The 18,861-nt window shown below is 47.1% G+C and overlaps 5 protein-coding genes and 1 pseudogene across 5 annotated transcripts; all 6 read left to right on the top strand.

The window, feature by feature from the left end:
• The first annotated feature begins 83 nt into the window (after positions 1–83).
• LOC117866671 (tropinone reductase homolog At2g29150-like) lies at positions 84–1,774 on the top strand (annotated as a pseudogene).
• Positions 1,775–2,896: 1,122 nt separating this feature from the next.
• LOC117866670 (noroxomaritidine/norcraugsodine reductase) lies at positions 2,897–5,954 on the top strand. Its single transcript, XM_034750946.2, has 4 exons — positions 2,897–3,352; positions 3,433–3,658; positions 5,225–5,331; positions 5,440–5,954. Exons 1-4 carry the CDS (start codon positions 3,065–3,067, stop codon positions 5,602–5,604), a joined length of 786 nt encoding a protein of 261 aa, XP_034606837.1. The 5' UTR covers positions 2,897–3,064; the 3' UTR covers positions 5,605–5,954.
• A 721-nt stretch (positions 5,955–6,675) lies between these two features.
• LOC117834627 (CASP-like protein 1U4) lies at positions 6,676–7,490 on the top strand. The gene has a single exon (XM_072290162.1). It carries the CDS (start codon positions 6,692–6,694, stop codon positions 7,304–7,306), a length of 615 nt encoding a protein of 204 aa, XP_072146263.1. The 5' UTR covers positions 6,676–6,691; the 3' UTR covers positions 7,307–7,490.
• Positions 7,491–8,061: 571 nt separating this feature from the next.
• Positions 8,062–8,950, top strand: LOC117834626 (CASP-like protein 1U3). The gene has a single exon (XM_034714164.2). The coding sequence runs from the start codon at positions 8,187–8,189 to the stop codon at positions 8,793–8,795; it is 609 nt and encodes a 202-aa protein (XP_034570055.2). The 5' UTR covers positions 8,062–8,186; the 3' UTR covers positions 8,796–8,950.
• Positions 8,951–10,913: 1,963 nt separating this feature from the next.
• LOC117834625 (CASP-like protein 1U3) lies at positions 10,914–11,477 on the top strand. Its single transcript, XM_034714163.1, has one exon. The coding sequence runs from the start codon at positions 10,914–10,916 to the stop codon at positions 11,475–11,477; it is 564 nt and encodes a 187-aa protein (XP_034570054.1).
• A 1,812-nt stretch (positions 11,478–13,289) lies between these two features.
• Positions 13,290–14,301, top strand: LOC117834075 (CASP-like protein 1U1). The gene is made up of 2 exons (XM_034713693.2): positions 13,290–13,720; positions 13,791–14,301. Exons 1-2 carry the CDS (start codon positions 13,545–13,547, stop codon positions 14,140–14,142), a joined length of 528 nt encoding a protein of 175 aa, XP_034569584.1. The 5' UTR covers positions 13,290–13,544; the 3' UTR covers positions 14,143–14,301.
• Positions 14,302–18,861: the final 4,560 nt, after the last annotated feature.

Here is an 18,861-nt window from a genome sequence, read left to right as displayed (position 1 = left end):
GTGTAAAACCAGATCGACCACTCATCAGTCAACCCTGATCCTTTCGGCTGCGAAGATGAGTGGCTCGTGTCGGACAGCACGAACACACGGGACAAAGCTGGAAGCGTACTCTATTTGCTACCTCTCCTAGTACTCCATTATCCCTTTTCAAATTCTTCACACATAAACCTTTGACTAACTCATCTTGACCTTGGCGATATAAGCATGCGTACAGGTGCAGTGCGTGGCGTCGCAAGATCGAGCACTGCTCGAACAGAGAAGACATGGCAGCGGTCGGCAAGGAGAGACGGAGCTTGGCGGGCGCGACGGCGCTGGTCACCGGCGGCAGCACGGGGATCGGGCACGCCATCGTGGAAGAGCTGGCGGCGTTCAGCGCGCGTGCGCACACGTGCTCCCGCAGCGCGGCGGAGCTGGAGGAGTGCCGCCGGCGGTGGGCCGAGAAGGGCTTGCAGGTCACCGTCTCCTCCTGCGACGTCGGCGTGCGCGGCGACAGGGAGGCCCTCATCGATCGGCACGGTGAAGGACACCTTCGCCGGCAAGCTCGACATCCTTGTAAGCATAGGTGCAAATCAACAATGAATTACACGATGAAATGTGTTCATGATGGATGTACTGCAGGTGAATAACGCGGGGCAGCTGAACTTCAAGCCAGCGGTGGAGTGCACGGCGGAGGACTACTCGCGTCTCATGGCGACCAACCTGCAGGACTATTTTTCAGTAGATGTAGTAACTTGCAGGACTATTTGCCATTTTGGTTCGGGCACAAAAGAAGTTTCACACAAGTAAATTTCTTAGATCGTTAACTTTTTTCCCACAGGAGGATGCACACCAGCTCACAAGAAAGCTTGGCTGCCGAGTGGGCCTGCCATAACATTCGTGTGAATTGCGTTGCACCATGCCTCGTCGCGACTGACATGACCAGAGACGTACGTGTACATGAGACCGACGCCATGGACTCGAGTTGTTTTCCATTTTCTCTTGTCTTTATTGTTATGCATTTTTTCCATTTTACTGTGATATATATTACCTTTACTTGAACTATAGAATTCCATTGCTCCTACCTGCTAACTGACATGGAGATAACAGTTAGGACCAGACATCCTGGAGCAAGTATTGTCGCGAATCCCGTTGGGGCGGAGCGCGGAGGCAGCAGAGGTGGCATCCGTGGTCTCATTCCTGTGTATGCTAGTAGCCTCCTAAGTCACTGGTCAAGTCATCTGTGTTGACGGTGGTCGAACTATAAGCGCTTGAGTAGCTAATCAGCGACGAAGAACCAATGGCACACAAAAGGAAATTAAACACCCAGATCAACCAGCCAGTCGATCAGCACTGGCCAGACATTCCACGATGGCTCTTGATCGACGCCACCAATAGAGAACACGACGAACAGAAGGAACGGCTAGCATCTACACGCGTGGCTTTCACCAGTACATGCCTACGTGGATTACGTTTTTCTTTCCTGCACGCATCCCCGTTGGTTTCAACTGTAGCAGTACCAACTGGCCTGGATCGGATAGTCGCATCATCTCTGTTTGTTACGACTCTGCTGGTATTTCATGTTAACTGCTAGCTTACCTCCGCAGTATAAATGGGCATGTTTGCTTTGGGTCTGATCGGAGCTGCCTGGTTCAGTCAGCGCTCTCAGGTGTCCGATTTTGGTCGCCTGGGGCTGAAATCGTTGCCTGGCCGGCAAGCTGCCTGCCGAATCTCGATCTAAACAAGTCCAATATGTGTAGTGGTAAACTGGCATCACAGCACATTATATGTTGTTGAACACTGATTTTTTTTTAAAAAAAAGATGGTTATGGCTGCCGGCGAGAGGTGCAGCCTGGCCGGCGCGGTCACCGGCGGCAGCAAAGGCATGGGGTACGTAAGATGACATGACAGAGCAGCAAAGGCTTTAGCGACCAATAACGGATTAAGAAGGATAACAAATTTGGAAAAAAAAATAAGAGAGAAAATTGGTTCAGCATCGTACCATAAGCACTCTATTAGGATTAACATAGTTCCAGTGTCTGTTGGTGAATATTATTAAGATCATATACAAAGACTACGTAGTAGTAACCTCAGCAAACACACTTAGAGCAAGTTCAGTAATTCTAGATACATATATAGTTTTTCTATGCATTTAGACATAGAGTATATTTAGTTGCATAGCGAAAGCTACAAATCTAAAAAAGTAAAACGATCTACAATCTGAAACGGAAATAGTACAAGAGACATATAATGCGTGTATAGGCCAGCCGGTAGAATAATAGGAGGCCCTTCAAACAGTCCAGCATACTCCTGCCACCACACATGGCTGAACACTATTCATTGCACTTCTCTCGTTGCCGATAGAGACAATAAAAATGGTGCGTCGATGTGTCGGCCTTAAACGTGCTTGGGACGACGCGGACCGGGGGGGCCTGAGTCGTTTTCGTTTGGAAAACCGGCACTAAAGGTCAATCGTTTTCGTTTGGAACGTGCTAGGAATGCCATCCCGTTTGGAAACCGGCACTAAAGGTCAATCGTCATTTTCGTTTTCCGATAGTGAGATAAACCAATTAATAACGTCATTTTCGTCTTGAGATCGTGATCTCGATCTCCTCCTTCCTGGCAATCGACGAAGTAGCTTTAGATAGATGGAGTCCGTGTAGCCTTTGGGTATACGTGTGGCGTCTGTTAGAACAGACGAGCACATGGACCGCTGGCTCTTGTCTCTGGTGTATGTGGTGTGCATGTGCACGTTTTTTTTTTCCTCCCGAAGTGTGTGTGTGTGGAGGGCCAACATATAATTGTCTATTAAACACTTGCACATTTGAGAAATCTAATCCTCATTTCTCGCCAAAAGAAAAAAGAAAAAAAGAAATCTAATCCTCATGCTACTTGTGGAGGACGAACACATGGACCATCGGGCATCCTTTGGAGGAGGGAGCTCCAACTGTTGCCGACGTGGCACCCATCGACCACACACACAGGTGTAGTCCAATCCGTCCATTGCCATACATAATTCATATGCCACCATTAGCATAGTGGACAAAGCTCCCCAACGACTGTCCGCACAGAGCGAGAGACCTTATACATGGCGACCGCCGGCAGCGGCGAGAGGTGGAGCCTCGCCGGCGCGACGGCGCTGGTCACCGGCGGGAGCAAGGGCATCGGGCACGCGATCGTTGAGGAGCTGGCGGCGTTCGGCGCGCGGGTGCACACGTGCTCCCGCAACGCGGCGGAGCTGGAGGAGTGCCGCCGGAGGTGGGAGGAGAAGGGGCTCACCGTCACCGTCTCCGTCTGCGACGTCGGCGTGCGCGCCGACAGGGAGAAGCTCATGGACACGGTCAGGGACACCTTCGCCGGCAAGCTCGACATCCTAGTAAGACTTTTTTTTTTCTTTTCTTCTCTTTTGTCAACACCTTCATGAGAACAGGCATGTATAATGTGTATGAGTGGCAGGTGAACAATGCGGCCCAGTTGATCAGCAAGCCGGCGATGGAGTTCACGGCGGAGGACTACTCGCGGCTCATGGCGACCAACCTGGAGTCGTGCTTCCACCTCAGCCAGCTCGCGCACCCTCTCCTCCTCAAAACCTCCATTGCCGGTGGTGGAAGCATCGTCCACATCTCCTCCATTGCCAGTGTCATGGCCCTCCCAGAACTCACGCTTTACAGCATAGCCAAAGGTAGTACCATGCTAAACTCTGTACTGACACTGGCACGGATTTATACTTAGCAACGAGAAAAAGAACTAGAAAAGTGGTAATAAGGACACTCAACAAGGCTCTATACATAATTGACCCAAACTTTAAAACATACCTTTTAGTTATATTAGTATGAATTTTTTTTATGGTAGAACACGCAGGCACTCACATACATGCACATCATTAATTGAGCGACAGTCTTTTCCAATAATTTTTGTTTCAGTTTATAGTCTTGTGTTACTTGTCCAACGGATATATGCTAGCTGGTAACAATATGTTTGTTGAGAATGATATTGTTGGTAATTTATCAAAATTGTTGTGCTAGTTCACATTAACTATCAGTTTCTGTAGTAACTGTTGGATATATAAGCACTTTTTGTTTTAATTTAATTCAGAAATAAATCATGAATACGATGAACAGACAGCAGATTAAACTAGACATGTCTACGCAAGATCTAGACAAGTCTATCATTGTAAATAGAATCACGCATTCTACCATACTATCCAGTGCTATCAGACTGCAACAGATCATAATAGCTAGTATGGAAGACATAATTTGAGTTAAGAGATCGTACGTTTCTTTCTTGATGAAGACCAGCTCCTGGACGACTACTGGGTACAGCAGCCGACGACGATCAGCAGCCTGACGTTGTTCGCGACGGCGAGTGAGGCCCGAGCGACGAAGAGGTAGACGAGCCGTGGTGAAGGAGTCGACGAAGAACTTGACGAAGCGGAGGAAGCGATCGAGCAGTCGCGCAGAGCGCTTCCCAAAAACCTTATTCGCCCTCTCCCGGTGCAGGATCGCTGAAGACGACGGTTCCGGAGACCTGCTCTCCCAATCGCCGGTGCACCGGTGCACGACTTAAAGACCAAGTAACCAAAAAAAACGGCAAAAGGAAGCTGTGCCCCCGCAAGGTGAGGGGCCGGATTTCGGCGGACTATTCACGCAGGTTCTGCGCGCCCGCGCCCTTCGCCCGGCCCGGCGTGGCGTGCGAGCATGCGCGTGTGGAGCTCTTCTTCCCTCCCCACACACATAGCTTGGAGGAGTGGAGACAACTTCCATATTTAAGTTGGTCATCCCTCCCCTCCACTAGCAATGTGGGACTAAAGACTTGTACCACTCCACCTCTTGCCCACATGGGCCTTTGAGATTTATTTGAAATTCTGAAATTCCTTATGGGCTAGGCCCATTATTTCAACAGTAACATGCATACAGAAATAGATTAAAAAAATGGTATTTTGTAAGTATGTTCCTAGATAACAAATTACAAGTATAATTATTATATATTTGAATATAAACAATTTTTAAGGATAGGTTTGACCGCATACATCTAACAGGGTGTCTATTACTTATTTCATTATTATTTTCAAGATTTTCTCGTCTTGAATGAGGAAACATTACTTCAATTTCTCAGGGAAAAAATATCTATTTTATTGTTACATATTTGGAACTAACGTAACTTGGAGCACAACAAATTTTATTGTTACATATTTGTATGTGGATTTCTTTTTTCTCCCATGCATGGTTACTAGCCCTTCCATCTGCAGGTGGAATGAACCAGCTGACAAGAAGCCTGGCTGCCGAGTGGGCCCGCGATAATGTTCGTGTGAACTGTGTCGCGCCAGGCCTGATCGAGACCGACATGAGCAAAGGCGTACGGACAATTCATACATTTACATATATACAAATATATAATGTCCATTATTCACGATTATTAGGGATTTACATATATCTTGATGATCGAGTACGTTGACACGTACAGGTAGGTAAGGAGACCTTGGAAAAGTACGAGCAGAAGATTCCATTACGGCGGAGGGGGCAGCCAGCGGAGGTGGCATCCGTGGTGTCGTTCCTCTGCACGCCGGCGGCCTCCTACGTCACCGGCCAAGTCGTCTATGTCGACGGCGGCGGAACCATAAGCGCTTGAGAGAGAAGCTAGCTAGCTAGCTTCACGACACTACATTGGGGCTTGGGGGTGTGCATGCGCCACTCGTACCTGCTGAGACCACTGACATGTGGACCCACGTAAGTCGGCATGGGTTTCGGAACCATTTGGAAGCTGGTCTTTTTTTTTTTATAAAACAGGATGTTTTATGTATGAAAATAAAAAAGAGTAGTGAACTCGTGTAGTTCATCCAAAAGAATGTTGTACGTGTAGCTCGACAAATTAAAATTGTGTTGTCCCAAAAGACATGGTGCTCTAGAAAAGAAAAGGCTGGAGGCAACTTGTACTGGGCCAAAAGTGTTGTGCCACAATATACTGGGCCGTGTCAGTCAGTCAGTTGAGTGAGGATCGACGATGCACGTAATTATATGTGGTGGGTCCAGCCCATCACAGTACGCATCATATTGAAGGCATTCTAGTACTCAAACCACTCAACGAAATTGAACGCATTCGGCATTCAAATGACCAAATCAGTTCGGAATTAAGAGAAGCAAGAATAGAAGCACTCGGCTTTTAATGTTTGTAACAAATTCAATTACCGTTGATTCAATCTTTGCACTTCAATTAAAGGAACTACGTCGATTTTTTTACCCGCTAAAAAAAAGAGAGAAGGAACTATGTCGATTTCAAGCAAAAAAGACAGAAAATCCCCTAGGAATTAATCATGGAATCTAATCATTCATCGTACTCTCAACTATTGTCTCAGCAGAAAATTAAACAAGTGAGTGAGTAAAACAGACATTTTGTTTTGTTCCGAAACACCAATGATCAGCTTTTGTAACCACTTGAAACAAGTGAGATTAGATGCCAGTTCAGTACGGAGAAAAAGAAACTATCAGTTCAGTACTATGGACAAAAATAAACTAGTAGTACGAAGTGGTCAGAACGAGCTAACACGTTAGTTGAGCATGAGCATGCTTCTCAATTGGTCTCCAAGAATTATACAAGAGAGATGCAACTTCCAGTTACATGTTTCTTTACCATCAACTCGCCACGTACATGTGTGTGTGTGTATATATACAAATGCATGTCTGCCGTCAACGCAAAGCCTTCATCAGCTCGCAGCGAGATGACCATGTGCAACGAGAAGAAGAAGTCGGGGGGCGCAAAGTGGCAGAACCCGGTCAGCCTCGTCTTCCGCATCGCCGGCATGGGGCTGGCGGTGGCGTCGGCGGCGATCATGGCCACGGCGAGCCAGTGCACGATCTACGCAGACTACGGCGCGCGCCCGCGCACCGTGACCTACCGCGACTTCCCCGCCTTCGTCTACCTGGTGGTGGCGGCCTCCATCGCCGCGGCCCTGGAGGCGGTCGCCATCTTCCTCTGCGTGTGCAAGAAGGGCAAGAGCATCAAGAAGGCCAGGGCGGCGCTCATGCCGCTGTTCGCCGCCGCCGCGCCGGCGCTGCTCTACACCGCGGCCGGCGCGGCGTTCGGCGCCGGCTGGGACATCTACTACTACATGGAGCCCAGCGGGCGGCGCCTCAGCGTCTGCGCCAGCAGCGTCGGCGGACGCTTCTGCGCGCAGGTGCACGTGTCCATGTGGCTCTCGCTCACCGCCGCCGTGGCCGTGTCGCTCGCCGAGTGGGCGGCGAGCAGCGGTGGCGGCCGCAGCTCCAGCTCGGACTCGGACTCAGACTCAGACTCGGAGTCCGTCTGTGGGCATGGGTGCCATTCCAAGCATTAGCAGGTTCCTTCATTTTGAGAAATCAAGATTTGTAATTATATTTGTTTTTGTGTGATTATTCAGTGATTTATTTACCACAATTTGTAATTAGTAATCACTTGGTGGACTATTTGTATGTATTATGTACATCCTCGTGAAGAACTTGTCTGTCTTCATTCTAAATTTTATGAACTTTTTTGGTAGATGTTTTGAGAGAGGCTTTTAAAAGTTCAGTGACCACATTACAACCACAGAGAAAGTCCTTTGTATTCGTTTTGCCTAAATTCTATTATTAGTATTACTGTGATGGTTTTGGCAAAAGACATGTAGCTCTGCAAATTTTACTGTTAGTAAGAAAATGGTTTCAAAGTAGACTGGACCAGAAGCTGTGTGAGGCCCTAACCTGCACGTTACGACAACCAAAATGAGGGTTGGTCTGCTGGGCCGTCTGGGCCGTCACTTGAGGAGGGAGGGAACCAAGTGCTGGGCTAGGCCCATGAAAATATTACTGATCCTGCTGATTAATCCATCAATTCGGTGCAGAGCTAGGCCCATGACAATGTACGCATTAACCACATGGAATCTAATCATTGCTAATGCTCACATAACCTAAAGAAAATTGTTGGTTAGGCACAAAAACTAAGTGATTTGGTGAGAGTAAACAAGCCTCCAATCATCGAGATCATCTGTAACTACCAAAAACAAGTGAGAATATTAGATGCCAAGTCATTACCCTCTCTTCGTCTCGTCATCCACTTGTTCCTTGTCATCGAATTCGCATATATGTATATATACATCTACCATCTCTCAATGCAACTCCCAAGCTCGCAAGTCAACACCCAACCTCTCGCAACCTCATCTTCTTCCTCTAGCTTGGCTCGTCCATCGGTTGGTAGCAATCATGCATGACGAGGAGAAGAAGGAATCCAAGTGCGCGATGGCGGTGAGCATCGCCTGCCGCATCGTGGGCATGGGCCTGGCGGTGGCGGCGGCGGTGCTCATGTCCACGGCGAGCCAGTGCACCATCTACGCCGCCTACGGCGCGCGCCCCCGCACCGTGACATACAGCGACTACCCGCCCTTCGTCTACCTCGTCGGCGCCGCCGCCATCGCCGCGTTCCTCGAGGCCATCGCCATCGTCCTGTGCGTGTGGAAGAAGGGCAAGGGAAAGAAGGCCAAGGTGCTCATGCCTCTGCTCGCCGCCGCCGTGCCGGCGCTGCTCTACTCCGCCACGGGGGCCGCGTTCGCCGCCGGCGCCGACATGTCCTACTGCTCCGCGTACGGCAAGCGCGTCAGCGTCTGCACGGGGAGCGCCGCCGGCAGCAGCAGCAACTTCTGCAGCCAGGTGCACATCGCCGTCTACCTCTCGCTGGCGGCGGCGATCGTCGTCTCCGCCGCCGAGGTGGTGAGGGCCTTGGGAGGGTCGGGGTCCGATGGCGGATCGGACTCGGACTCCAGCTCCAGCTCCGAGTCCGGTGGCTGTGACCATGGCTGCCACCACAAGCATTAGGTTTTGCGCCTTCGTTTCCTTTTTTTAAGTGAGTATAGTGGCTGGATTAGCTGGTGTGATTTAATTTCGTATTCTGAATTAACGGTTGGCCCGTTTGTATGTACCTACAGTATCATGGAAGTTCTATTAAAAAAAATTGTGATGTTGTTATATTATCTTGGTAAATTGTGTATGTGAATTCTCTGCCGAACTTCTCATTGTTTCACTTTTGTCTCAATTATTCTGTAAATGTGTTTGTTGTTTTTGCCACTATATATATGTTCAGTTACTCACTTTAGTCAAGCTTGACTTAATACCTACTCTATTTTTAAATAAATGATATTTAGAAGAAGCTAAATAGTAATATTTAAAAAATATATTGATAAATAGAAAATGCATACTTTTATGAACGAGACTACATTTTGAGACAGACCCACTCATTTTCAAATATCCAGATTTGACATATAAAAGATAATGTAAATACAGTTTTAAATTGTTGACTGTAATAGCCCAAAACTCACAAAGTTCTAAAGGATATTTATGCTTAGAGGGAGTATCTCCTAGTTGGCTACAAATTAAAATGTAAAATTTGAACATACCAAAAATACTCCTTGAGTTGTGTAAAGAAATACCTAGTCGACCTAGTAGGAAGTAGGTTACATTGTAACAAGAAGGAAAAATATGCATCGAAACTTGAGTTAAAAGAGGACTCCAACGTAGTCGTTATGTGTTTCATAGCATATATTGACCGATGGTAGGAGAAAATAAGCATATATTCAATGTTGAAAAATAAGGATGGTAATAGCAAAAGGCTATGTGACTTGCAACATTATTAACGTCTAATTGTTCCTTGTCTCTTCGTATTACAATTTTATACAAAGGAGATAGCTATAGCTTTGGATGAACAGGATTAAAGATTGGACGACAAAAGAAAGGTAGGACCTTATTAATGGTCAAATACAGGATGTTTCCAAACTTTGTTGATGGATATTGACCGATGTTGTTCTTGCATTGCTGCGCAAGTGCCAGGAAATGCAGCATGACAGGTATGCATTGTTCAATTGTTAGAAAATGGTACTTGCATTGTGTATGATATGATGTTCTTTTATTCTGATTTTGGTAGACATTCGTGCCTACGTACTTAACAACAAGTATGAGTTTGTATAAATATAAACATTTTGATGGAAGACCTTCCAACTAACTTCCGTTAGAGGTCAAGTCACACACACACACACACACAACCCTATGATACACACCAGTAAACAAAGGGGATACACAAGTTGATTATATGCAACAGTTCAGAACATTCTCTAGCTATGTGCAATCATTCGATCAGAACATGCAAACGGGTAACTGGCTAACCACTGTTTTAATGAACAATAAGTAAATGAAAATGTGGCTCCAATATATACGCAAAAGTCTCAAACAAATTAAAATTTGGCTTCATTCAAGGACCCTTATGGTCAAAACGACCACAACGTAATTGAAGTGTCTTTTGAACAAAGCTTGTTCTTGGAGCAATTTTCACAAAATTCCCTAGCAACTTTTGAGAAGTATAATAATTAAATAGCCTGATCAGAGAGTATTTTCCTTTTTGGTTTAACTATATATGAGGCCCAACTCTCCGACTTCAAATTTCTTGGTGAACAATAAACTAAGTTCCCTAGCAATGGGTTACACAACATGAAAGAAAAATACCCTTCATTGGAAAGATTAGCAAGATGTTTCGAGAAAAAAAAGAAAGGTTAGCAAGATGGTTAATGATTGATGCGTGCCTGAAAACCAAGGTGTCGTCGTGATGTCTGGCAGATACATACTGGGTCCAAGTCAACGGTCGACTACCTTATCAACTCCTCCTATATACCATTGCACCAGTTGGGCTTTTATAATGTAATAAGCTGCTCATGAGGGTTGTTAACCACGTCATCACAATGATCTTGCATTACCATGTAGCATTCACCTCATTCGGCAGCAAAAAATTATCCACGAATTTTTTATCCTGAGTGCTGTCAGAATCATTAGCAAGGAAATAATTGGACTTGGAGGTTGCTCAAAATTTTTTACTTGATGCCCAACTACTAGCTAGCTTGTATATTCCTCACGTATTTTGCGCTTGCTCGACGATTATTGCTCTGAACCATGGCTGGTGGCAAGTCCGATGGGTCACCGGACGCGGCCAGCCTCGCTCTCCGCATCGCCACCGTGGCGCTGTCGGTCGCCTCGGCGGCCATGATGGCGTCCGCCTCCCAACGCTCCTGCGCCGGCTGCGCTCCGGCGAGCCAGCCGGTCTCCTACAGCGACTACAGCTCCCTCAAGTATTCTCTCTCCGCCAGCATCGTATCGGCGGCGCTGCAGGCGGCGGCGGCGTGCCTGAAGGCGCGCGGCAAGGAGGGCGAGAGCAAGGCGGCCAAGTCGCTGGCCGAGCTCGTCGACACGGCGGCGCAGGTGCTGCTCTACTCGTCGTCGGCGCTGGCGTTATCGGTCGACGACTTCGGCACCTGCGGCCACAGGGTCGCTGGCGTCTGCAAGGGCTCCGGCGAGTTCTGCCAGCGGGTGCGCGCGTCCGGGGCCGTCTCCATGGCGGCGGCCGTCGCCCTGGCCGCGTCCAAGTACCTCAACGACGTGCCGGTGTCGACGTGGTTCAAGGGCGATGAGAAGAAGGCGAAGCAGGGTTGCGGCCGCGGCTGCCATTGCCACCATTAGCTCATCTCTGTGACACTCCATCCGCCACCATTAGTCGGGTTGCAAAAAAGTTGTTCGTTCGGAGTGTTGAATCACCTGAATTTGTTGCTAGAAGAACCTGTTTGTGCAAACAAGTTTGAACTGAATTTTCTTTTCAAAAAAAAGTTTTAATTGGATTATTTAGAGGATTGATTCATACTTTTTCCCTTGATTTTTTGTAGTAATTTTGAGTGGGCAAAAAATTCATGTAGTAGTACTAATTGCAGTTTCAGTTTACTGTCTTCATGATCATGTTGAAAATTCTTTAAGACTAATTTGTGCAGCATTTACCGTGAGTCCGTGACATCATCATGAGAGAACAGATTAATTTACCATGATCGGCGTTGAAAAGTGGGAGAGGATGGGTTCTTGGGGAGTTTCAGATTTGGAAGTCAGCCTGCATACTTTTTGAACCAAGACTTAGCCTGTGTATTACAAGGTTACTTTTTTGCACTAAATAATGAAAAGGATGTTCAATTTAATTGTACAAGGGTGCTGCAATTTTTAAGAGGTCACAATCAAACAGATAAACAAACCGTGGCTGCTTCCATGTGACTACACTCAAATATAATTTGGGCCCTCCCCTTCCATCCTTTCACATTGCAAAAGTAATAACTACTTGAAATAAATTATGACAAGTTCAGACAATGGTGCAAGTTTATCCTATAAATCATGACATCTTATCGGTACTTGACGGCGCTGAGGCCATATGGATCAAATGATTATTGAGAGAAATAGGAGGATGTTCTCATCAAGCATTTCAGGCACCATTCGGGCAGTAACCATATATGAGCTTCAATATGTTCAGGTTTCATGAACCACATGCAGTTCAAAAGGCTAACAGGTCGCGGTCTTTAATCAATAGCGCACTGTCAGCATTGACCTGGAATAAAATTTTCCCAGTTGTTATGTGATGTTCTTTTGCTTCTTCTTCATTTTTAGCTCGCGTATATCAAAGGAAACAGTTCTCCGCTTTGATCTCAAACATTGTATCTGTTCATTTTGGAACCGTTCAATTAGACATAAAGTTTATAGGTTTATTTTAATAATCTGATTACTAAATAATACAATCAATGCATTGCCTCTCAGACCTCGAATAACTTGATATAAACAAACATTTCTGAATTCCATATGGAGGCGATGCTTCTTCCTAGTAGAATTAACTAAATAGACTCTATAGACACCAAGGAATTTTTAAAAGGTATTAGGACCGCTGAGCCAGACAAGTGTATGTATTTGCTGAGTGTCTTGCTCACCCATAGACCTCTTCTTGTAGTACCAATGTGACTACAATCTAAATATACATATGATGCAGGTTGCAGCCGATTTTCTCCAGAATAGTAGAATATCACCGATGTGGTCATCTGAATGTTTTCTTTTCTTGGAGAGCTCATGATTAGGTGATCAAAGGGGAACAAAATGCTAGTTTTTTTGTGATTACTGATGCGATGTTATAGGGTTATTTTTTTCTGTACTTGAATCCCTACAATACTATCGACTGTTTTGGAACCCACGGAATCAATTTAGGGTGGAACGGTTCAATTTCAAGGAAATCTCTGTTGTTCATTAAAAAACTGATTATACTGAATAAAAAAGATCAATGTCTTTCCTCAGACCTTGAACAACTTGAAATGAACAACCTATTAATCAATTTCTTATACAGGTGCAGTATGCCTCTTCATTATTGAATTAACTCAATGAAACCCTGCAACTTGGGCCATTCAGTGATACAAGTGTTCTGCAAATTTCTTCAGAATTGTAGATCAACTGAATGTTTCCATGGATTCATATATTATGGCATCAGAGGAATTCAGTGCTAATCTTTAACTGCAAGAGGCCAATTCAAAATTTTGATTTGACATGAGCCGAGGTCCAAGGATGGACCAGTCCTTGGTTGCTTGCTCGGTTACATGCTTTGCATTATGATTTCAGAGTTCACCACCATCACAAGCATCTGGACCTGGTTTATATAGCTTGCTTGGTTTTGGCATTGGTCTTGTACTGTTGCTCAACAAGACTTGTTGTCACTCCCTTCCTCTTCCGATCGAGATGGCCGACGGGGATGACAATATGGCCCTGAGTCTCCTCTTGCGCATCGCTGCGCTCTGCCTGTCCGTGGCGGCCGCCGTCGTGATGGGCACCGCCAGTGATCAGGTGGTCATCGTCGACGGCGACCGGCGATCCTCGAGCTACGCCGTCTCTTACAGCCAGTACAACGCTCTCAAGTAAGAGGCTACTTCCTACACGCTCATGTTGCCAGCTGCGTGCATTGAGACCCGTGCGCCGCGCGTGCAGGTGCTTCGTGGCGGCCGCCGCGATCTCGGCCGCCTGCTCGGCGGCGGCGCTGTACCTGTGCGCCGTGCGCGCTGCCGCCGCGGTCGGCTCGCTGCCGCTGGTGCCCCTCCTTGACACCGCCGCGCAGGCATTCCTCTTCTCGGCGGCCGGCGCGGCCTTCGCGGCGCGCGGCGCGGCTGGCCCGAGGTGTAGTAGCAGCGTGTGCGACGCCGCCGGCGCGTTCTGCGGGAAGGTGAGCGTCGCGGCGGCCGCCGGCGTGCTCGCGGCCGTGGCCATCGCTGTCGCGGCGCTGGCCAGGGACGCGCGCCGCCGCCGCAGCAGCAGCAGCAGCTCGGGAGGGTCGTCGTGCTGAGTGACTTGTGAACAGTTGTGATTCCGGTTCTACTGTTTCTACGTTAGCTGGGGTCTTCTATCGAGTTTTTGGGATGTGATTATGTGAATAGTGAGAGTTCAGGGTTGTACTAAATTTATGTGGTTAGTTCATCAGAATCAGATTCAAACATTTCGTTTATCTGACACGCACACACGCAGGAGAACTACCGGTCACATTATTTAGAAGGATTAGAACAGATAGTTGCTTGAACCTTAAGTGCATTAACAATAGTTGCTTGAAGTAAAATTATGACCTGTTCAGATAATGATCAAGTTGAGCATCAAAATAAGAAAACATGGCTCTTCATTGGTGAGAAACAGACAGGCAGACAACTGAACATGTTCTAACCTTGACCCCCCTTGACAATTCACTTCCATTTACAAGGGTTTCAGTTGACTTTGCTCAAACTCTACGCGCACCAAACTATAGTATACACTTTTCAGAATTGGAATCTGAAATCCAAACTCTCGTAATCAAATATTTCAGTCAACATTCAGGCAGTAGGACAGAGTAACTTACAACACGATCCTGAACTTCTTCAAGCGTCGATGCCATCGACAGCATTTAACAACATTCAGGCAGTACCTACTAAGATTTGAAGAGTTCAGAAGCGCTACTATGCTTCAAACGAACTGGAACAAACACTCCATCGGAAACAACTTGACTAAATAGTTCCCAGCTTTCATCATCATTCATCCGTGTACCACAGACCAAATCCTGGAGCATCAAGCGAGCCCTTGGACCAATGGCAGGGTGCTTCAAATCTTCAACTCCTTGGCTCTGGCACGCGTAACAGCAACCTGGTGAAAATAAATAACCAGGCAAATTGAGTTAGGAGTTTAGGACAATGTAAATACGTTCACAGATGTTTCGTCCTTCGATCCATTAGACACGTACCATTTTTATCTGGTTCCAAAGGACAGCAAAAATAGTATTTTCTCCCAAACATCTCCTTCACCTCTGCAAAGTACAATTCCACTACCCAATCATCTGAACTTGGCATCTTCATCTTTACTGTGAAGTTATAGTGGTGATAAACTTTATTGTAGCTCTCCACACTGAAACACACTGTTAGATTGCAAAAATTTTGCAGTCTGAACCATTAAAATATACATGACTACATTACCATGAGATGTGCACTTCTCTCAGCGTGTTTCTCAAAACACAGCATCACCTCCTTGTTCATCCATATCTTTCCATTCTGAATGATTTCTTCCATTGAAGCTTCGGGCCTATATTCACAATTAATTTGAGATTAGCTAGAGCCCGGCTAGGCCCATGTGCCGTGGGCCCATGACAGGCGCTAGTGCTGCGCCGCTGGCCCCTGCCAAGCACCAGGGTTTTCTTGTTGGATAGGCAAGGGCTCCTCCTAACCTTAGGACCCTTGCCTATATATGTGTACGTGCTATGCACCTCCATAATCAATCTACAATTTCCCTAGCCATATTTACTTTCATGGTATCACGAGTCGGGTTTCTACCCCGATTCCGCTTCCGCTTATCTAGCGCGCCGCCGTCACTATGGCCGGATCTACGGCACCCATCGCCGAGCCGTCTGCCGCACAGCTCTCGGCCGAGGAGCAGCGCCCAGCTGAGGAGGCCAAGCGCCAGGCTGACCGCGCCGCCGCCCTTGCCCGCACCCTCCAGGCCGAACAGTTGGTGGCTGCCGCAGCCCCAGAGCACGACGCCGCCAGCACCCGCCTCCACAACACCCTGACCCTTGCCGCCAAGGAGCGTGCTGCCGCCGATCCGCCGCCCAGCGTCCACCCCGACGACGACAACGACGACCACAAGAGCCGCGCTGTCCCCTCCGTTCACGTCACCATGTTGCTCCACGAGGTCACCACCATCCTGAACCTGCATGCCCAGGCTGTTGCGGTCCAGAACATCCGCAGCCTCGTCCCGATCATCCTCGACATCACCTCCAACAACTAAGCCCGTTGGCGCGAGCAGTTCTTGCTCACCGTTGGGAAGTTCTCCCTCGATGCCCACGTGCTTCAGGACCGTCCCATTCCTGGTCATCCAGATTGGGCACGGATGGATTGCGTTGTCTGGTCTTGGATCTATGGCACCCTCTCCAACGACCTCGCCAACATATTGATGTAGCCCGGCGCCGTTGCCCACTCCGTCTGGCTTCCCATCGAGTTCCAGTTCCTTGGCAACCGTGAGACTCGCGCCCTCCCCCTCGACGCCCAGTTCCGCACCTTCATCCAAGGTGACCTGTCCATCACTGACTACTACAGGCGCTTGAAGGCCATGGTGGACGCCCTCGGCGAGCTCGGCGAGCCCGTCACCGACCAGTTCCTCGTCCTCAACGTCGTCTGTGGCCTCAACGCCAAGTATGCCACCATCAGTCTCCATCTTCGTTGCAGCCGCCCGTTCCCTACATTCCTGGAGGCCCGCAACGACTTTCTGCTCGAGGAGCTTACCTCCGCGCAGCCGTCCTCGGAGCACTCCACCACTCTCCTCACTGCCGGCTCAGGCACCCCCACACGCACTCGACCCCACCGCCCCAGCCCCCGCAGCAACACCGTTCCGGGGACGGCTCCTCCAAGCCTCGTCGCAGCAAGCGCAACTCTGGCGGCCGCAACTCCAAGGGCGGCGGTGGCGCTGGCCAGCGCCCCCCCAACATTGCCGAGCAGGGCACCTCCCAAGGCTCCGATGTTGCCCCCTGGCCTTCCTTCCAGAACCCAAGGATCCGGGCCATCCAGATGTGGCCCAATGTGCACGTTCAGGAGGAGGAAGCCTCCTCATGCCATGCTGGCCCAGTACTCCGCGCCCGCACAGCAGGTGCAGCTCTAGGCGTTTCAGGCAGCCTAGTTCCAGGCCGCCCAGCTGCAAGTAATACCAAATTTTAATATGAAGTACCAAAAATATAGCAAATAAATGCAATTAATTAGTTAAATATAGCAAACAAATCCAAGAATATACCAAATTTTAATATGAAGTACCACATGTTGTATATGGGGAGTAGAAAAAATTTCAAGGTGAGAAGAGAAAAAAAAACTATTGTTTTGCCGAGTGTCAAAAAAACACTCGGCAAAGAGGGAGGGTTTGCCGAGTGTTTTTTTTTGACACTCAGCAAAGCTCTGATTTGCCGAGTGTTTTTTTTTTGCCGAGTGTTTTTAGCTTGGCACTCGGCAAAGAGCTTGTTTGCCGAGTGTTCGAAAAAAACACTCGGTAAAGAAAAATCACTCGGCAATTTTAAGCTTTCCCGTAATGGATATCCCATCTCGTTTGCCAACTCAAAAAGGTTTCTAAAGAGTGAAATGTCGCTGAGTTCATGCGCCTAGTCCGTTCTAGCTTAGCCTGCACGCATGAAACGGAAACCACATGTGCATTGCAGACATGAAAAACCATTTCAGACGGACTGAAGATCCATATAACAAATTAAGTGCTTAAGTACATACCGAAGGCACATAAGTACGGCTAAGATCATCATCTACAAAATGATTCTACAACCGGACCACAAAGTTGAAATCCAAACGAACCTAACACAGTACAAGTTCCAGACTGTCTGATTCAATAAATTGTAGCTTCATCTTCGTCAATCATCTGCTGTATACCATAAGTTGCATGTGGAAGCATCAGGCGAGCCCATTTCAAATAGATCAATGGCAGGGTGCCTCAAATCTTCCACTCCCTGGTTCTTGCATGCATAACATTGACCTAGTGGAAAAGGTCAAGTGAAATGTATTAGCACTAAGTTTCAAAAAAAAGAAATGTATTAGCACACTGTAGTACATATTCACACACATTTCAATATATGATTTACTTTACAATAATTATTACCATTTTCGTTTGGTTCCAAAGGATAGCATAAATAGTGTTTTGTCCTAAAAATCTCCTTTACTTCGGGAAATACAACTCCACAATCCAATCAGCTGAATTTGGCATCTTCATCCTCACCGTGAAGTTATAATGATGGTACACCTTGTCATAGCTCTCCACATTAAAGCACTGGTGGCAAAGTTCATGAAGGTGGTAGTCCTCCAGCTCCTGATAACAAATCAAAACAGTAATATATTGTAAAAGCTTTGCAGTTTGAAATTTTAAATTATAGAAAACGACACATACCGCGAGATCTGGACTTATCTCAATGAGCTTCTTGAAACACAGCATCACCTCCTCTTTCATCCATGCTGTTGAAGCTTCATGCCTGTATTCACAACTAGTTTGAGAAGATATTCTTCTTTGGTGGAGATGGAAATCAAAGTATGATAAAACCAATTCCAACTGTTCATAAGTGTTTTAATTCTCAGCTGAATACATTAGTAACTGGATAATTCCAAATGTTCATAAGTGTTTTAATTCTCAGCTGAATACATTAGTAACTGGATAATTAAAAAAAGAATAAAGCTGCACTAGAGGTATGACTAATAAGACTGTAAACACACTACATGCACCATGTAAGTTCAAGAGTAGGCAAAATACCAATTGTTTAGAAATTTGACACTTGCTAAATATGGACGACTAGAGTCGACAATGCTAAGGTGGAGGGGAAAATGGTACCATGCATGAATATTGTCAACATTCTCTCAAAAATTTACCGAAGTGTCAATGTGCAGCGGTAATAGGACAATTTTTTACAATCCACCATATGATCGTATCATATAGGTTAACTGTCATGTCATAGGCCCAAGCCCATGACGGGACAGCAACCTAGGCAGATGACATTTGAGAATATGATGTGTATTAC

This window comes from Setaria viridis, chromosome 8, assembly GCF_005286985.2.
Source record: "Setaria viridis chromosome 8, Setaria_viridis_v4.0, whole genome shotgun sequence".
Taxonomy (NCBI): Eukaryota; Viridiplantae; Streptophyta; class Magnoliopsida; order Poales; family Poaceae; genus Setaria; species Setaria viridis.
The sequence above is the reverse complement of the archived record's forward strand: the minus strand, read 5'-3'. Positions and strand labels throughout refer to the sequence as shown.

What these genes read in the sequence shown, in the direction of transcription:
- LOC117866670 (XM_034750946.2), top strand. Translation starts at nt 3,065, where the DNA reads ATGGCGACCGCCGGCAGCGGCGAGAGGTGGAGCCTCGCCGGCGCGACG. An exon ending in CCGGCAAGCTCGACATCCTA is followed by an intron (nt 3,353 to 3,432) that starts GTAAGACTTTTT and finishes TATGAGTGGCAG; the next exon opens with GTGAACAATGCGGCCCAGTT. An exon ending in AGACCGACATGAGCAAAGGC is followed by an intron (nt 5,332 to 5,439) that starts GTACGGACAATT and finishes TGACACGTACAG; the next exon opens with GTAGGTAAGGAGACCTTGGA.
- LOC117834075 (XM_034713693.2), top strand. Translation starts at nt 13,545, where the DNA reads ATGGCCGACGGGGATGACAATATGGCCCTGAGTCTCCTCTTGCGCATC. An exon ending in AGCCAGTACAACGCTCTCAA is followed by an intron (nt 13,721 to 13,790) that starts GTAAGAGGCTAC and finishes CCGCGCGTGCAG; the next exon opens with GTGCTTCGTGGCGGCCGCCG.
- LOC117834625 (XM_034714163.1), top strand. Translation starts at nt 10,914, where the DNA reads ATGGCTGGTGGCAAGTCCGATGGGTCACCGGACGCGGCCAGCCTCGCT.
- LOC117834627 (XM_072290162.1), top strand. Translation starts at nt 6,692, where the DNA reads ATGACCATGTGCAACGAGAAGAAGAAGTCGGGGGGCGCAAAGTGGCAG.
- LOC117834626 (XM_034714164.2), top strand. Translation starts at nt 8,187, where the DNA reads ATGCATGACGAGGAGAAGAAGGAATCCAAGTGCGCGATGGCGGTGAGC.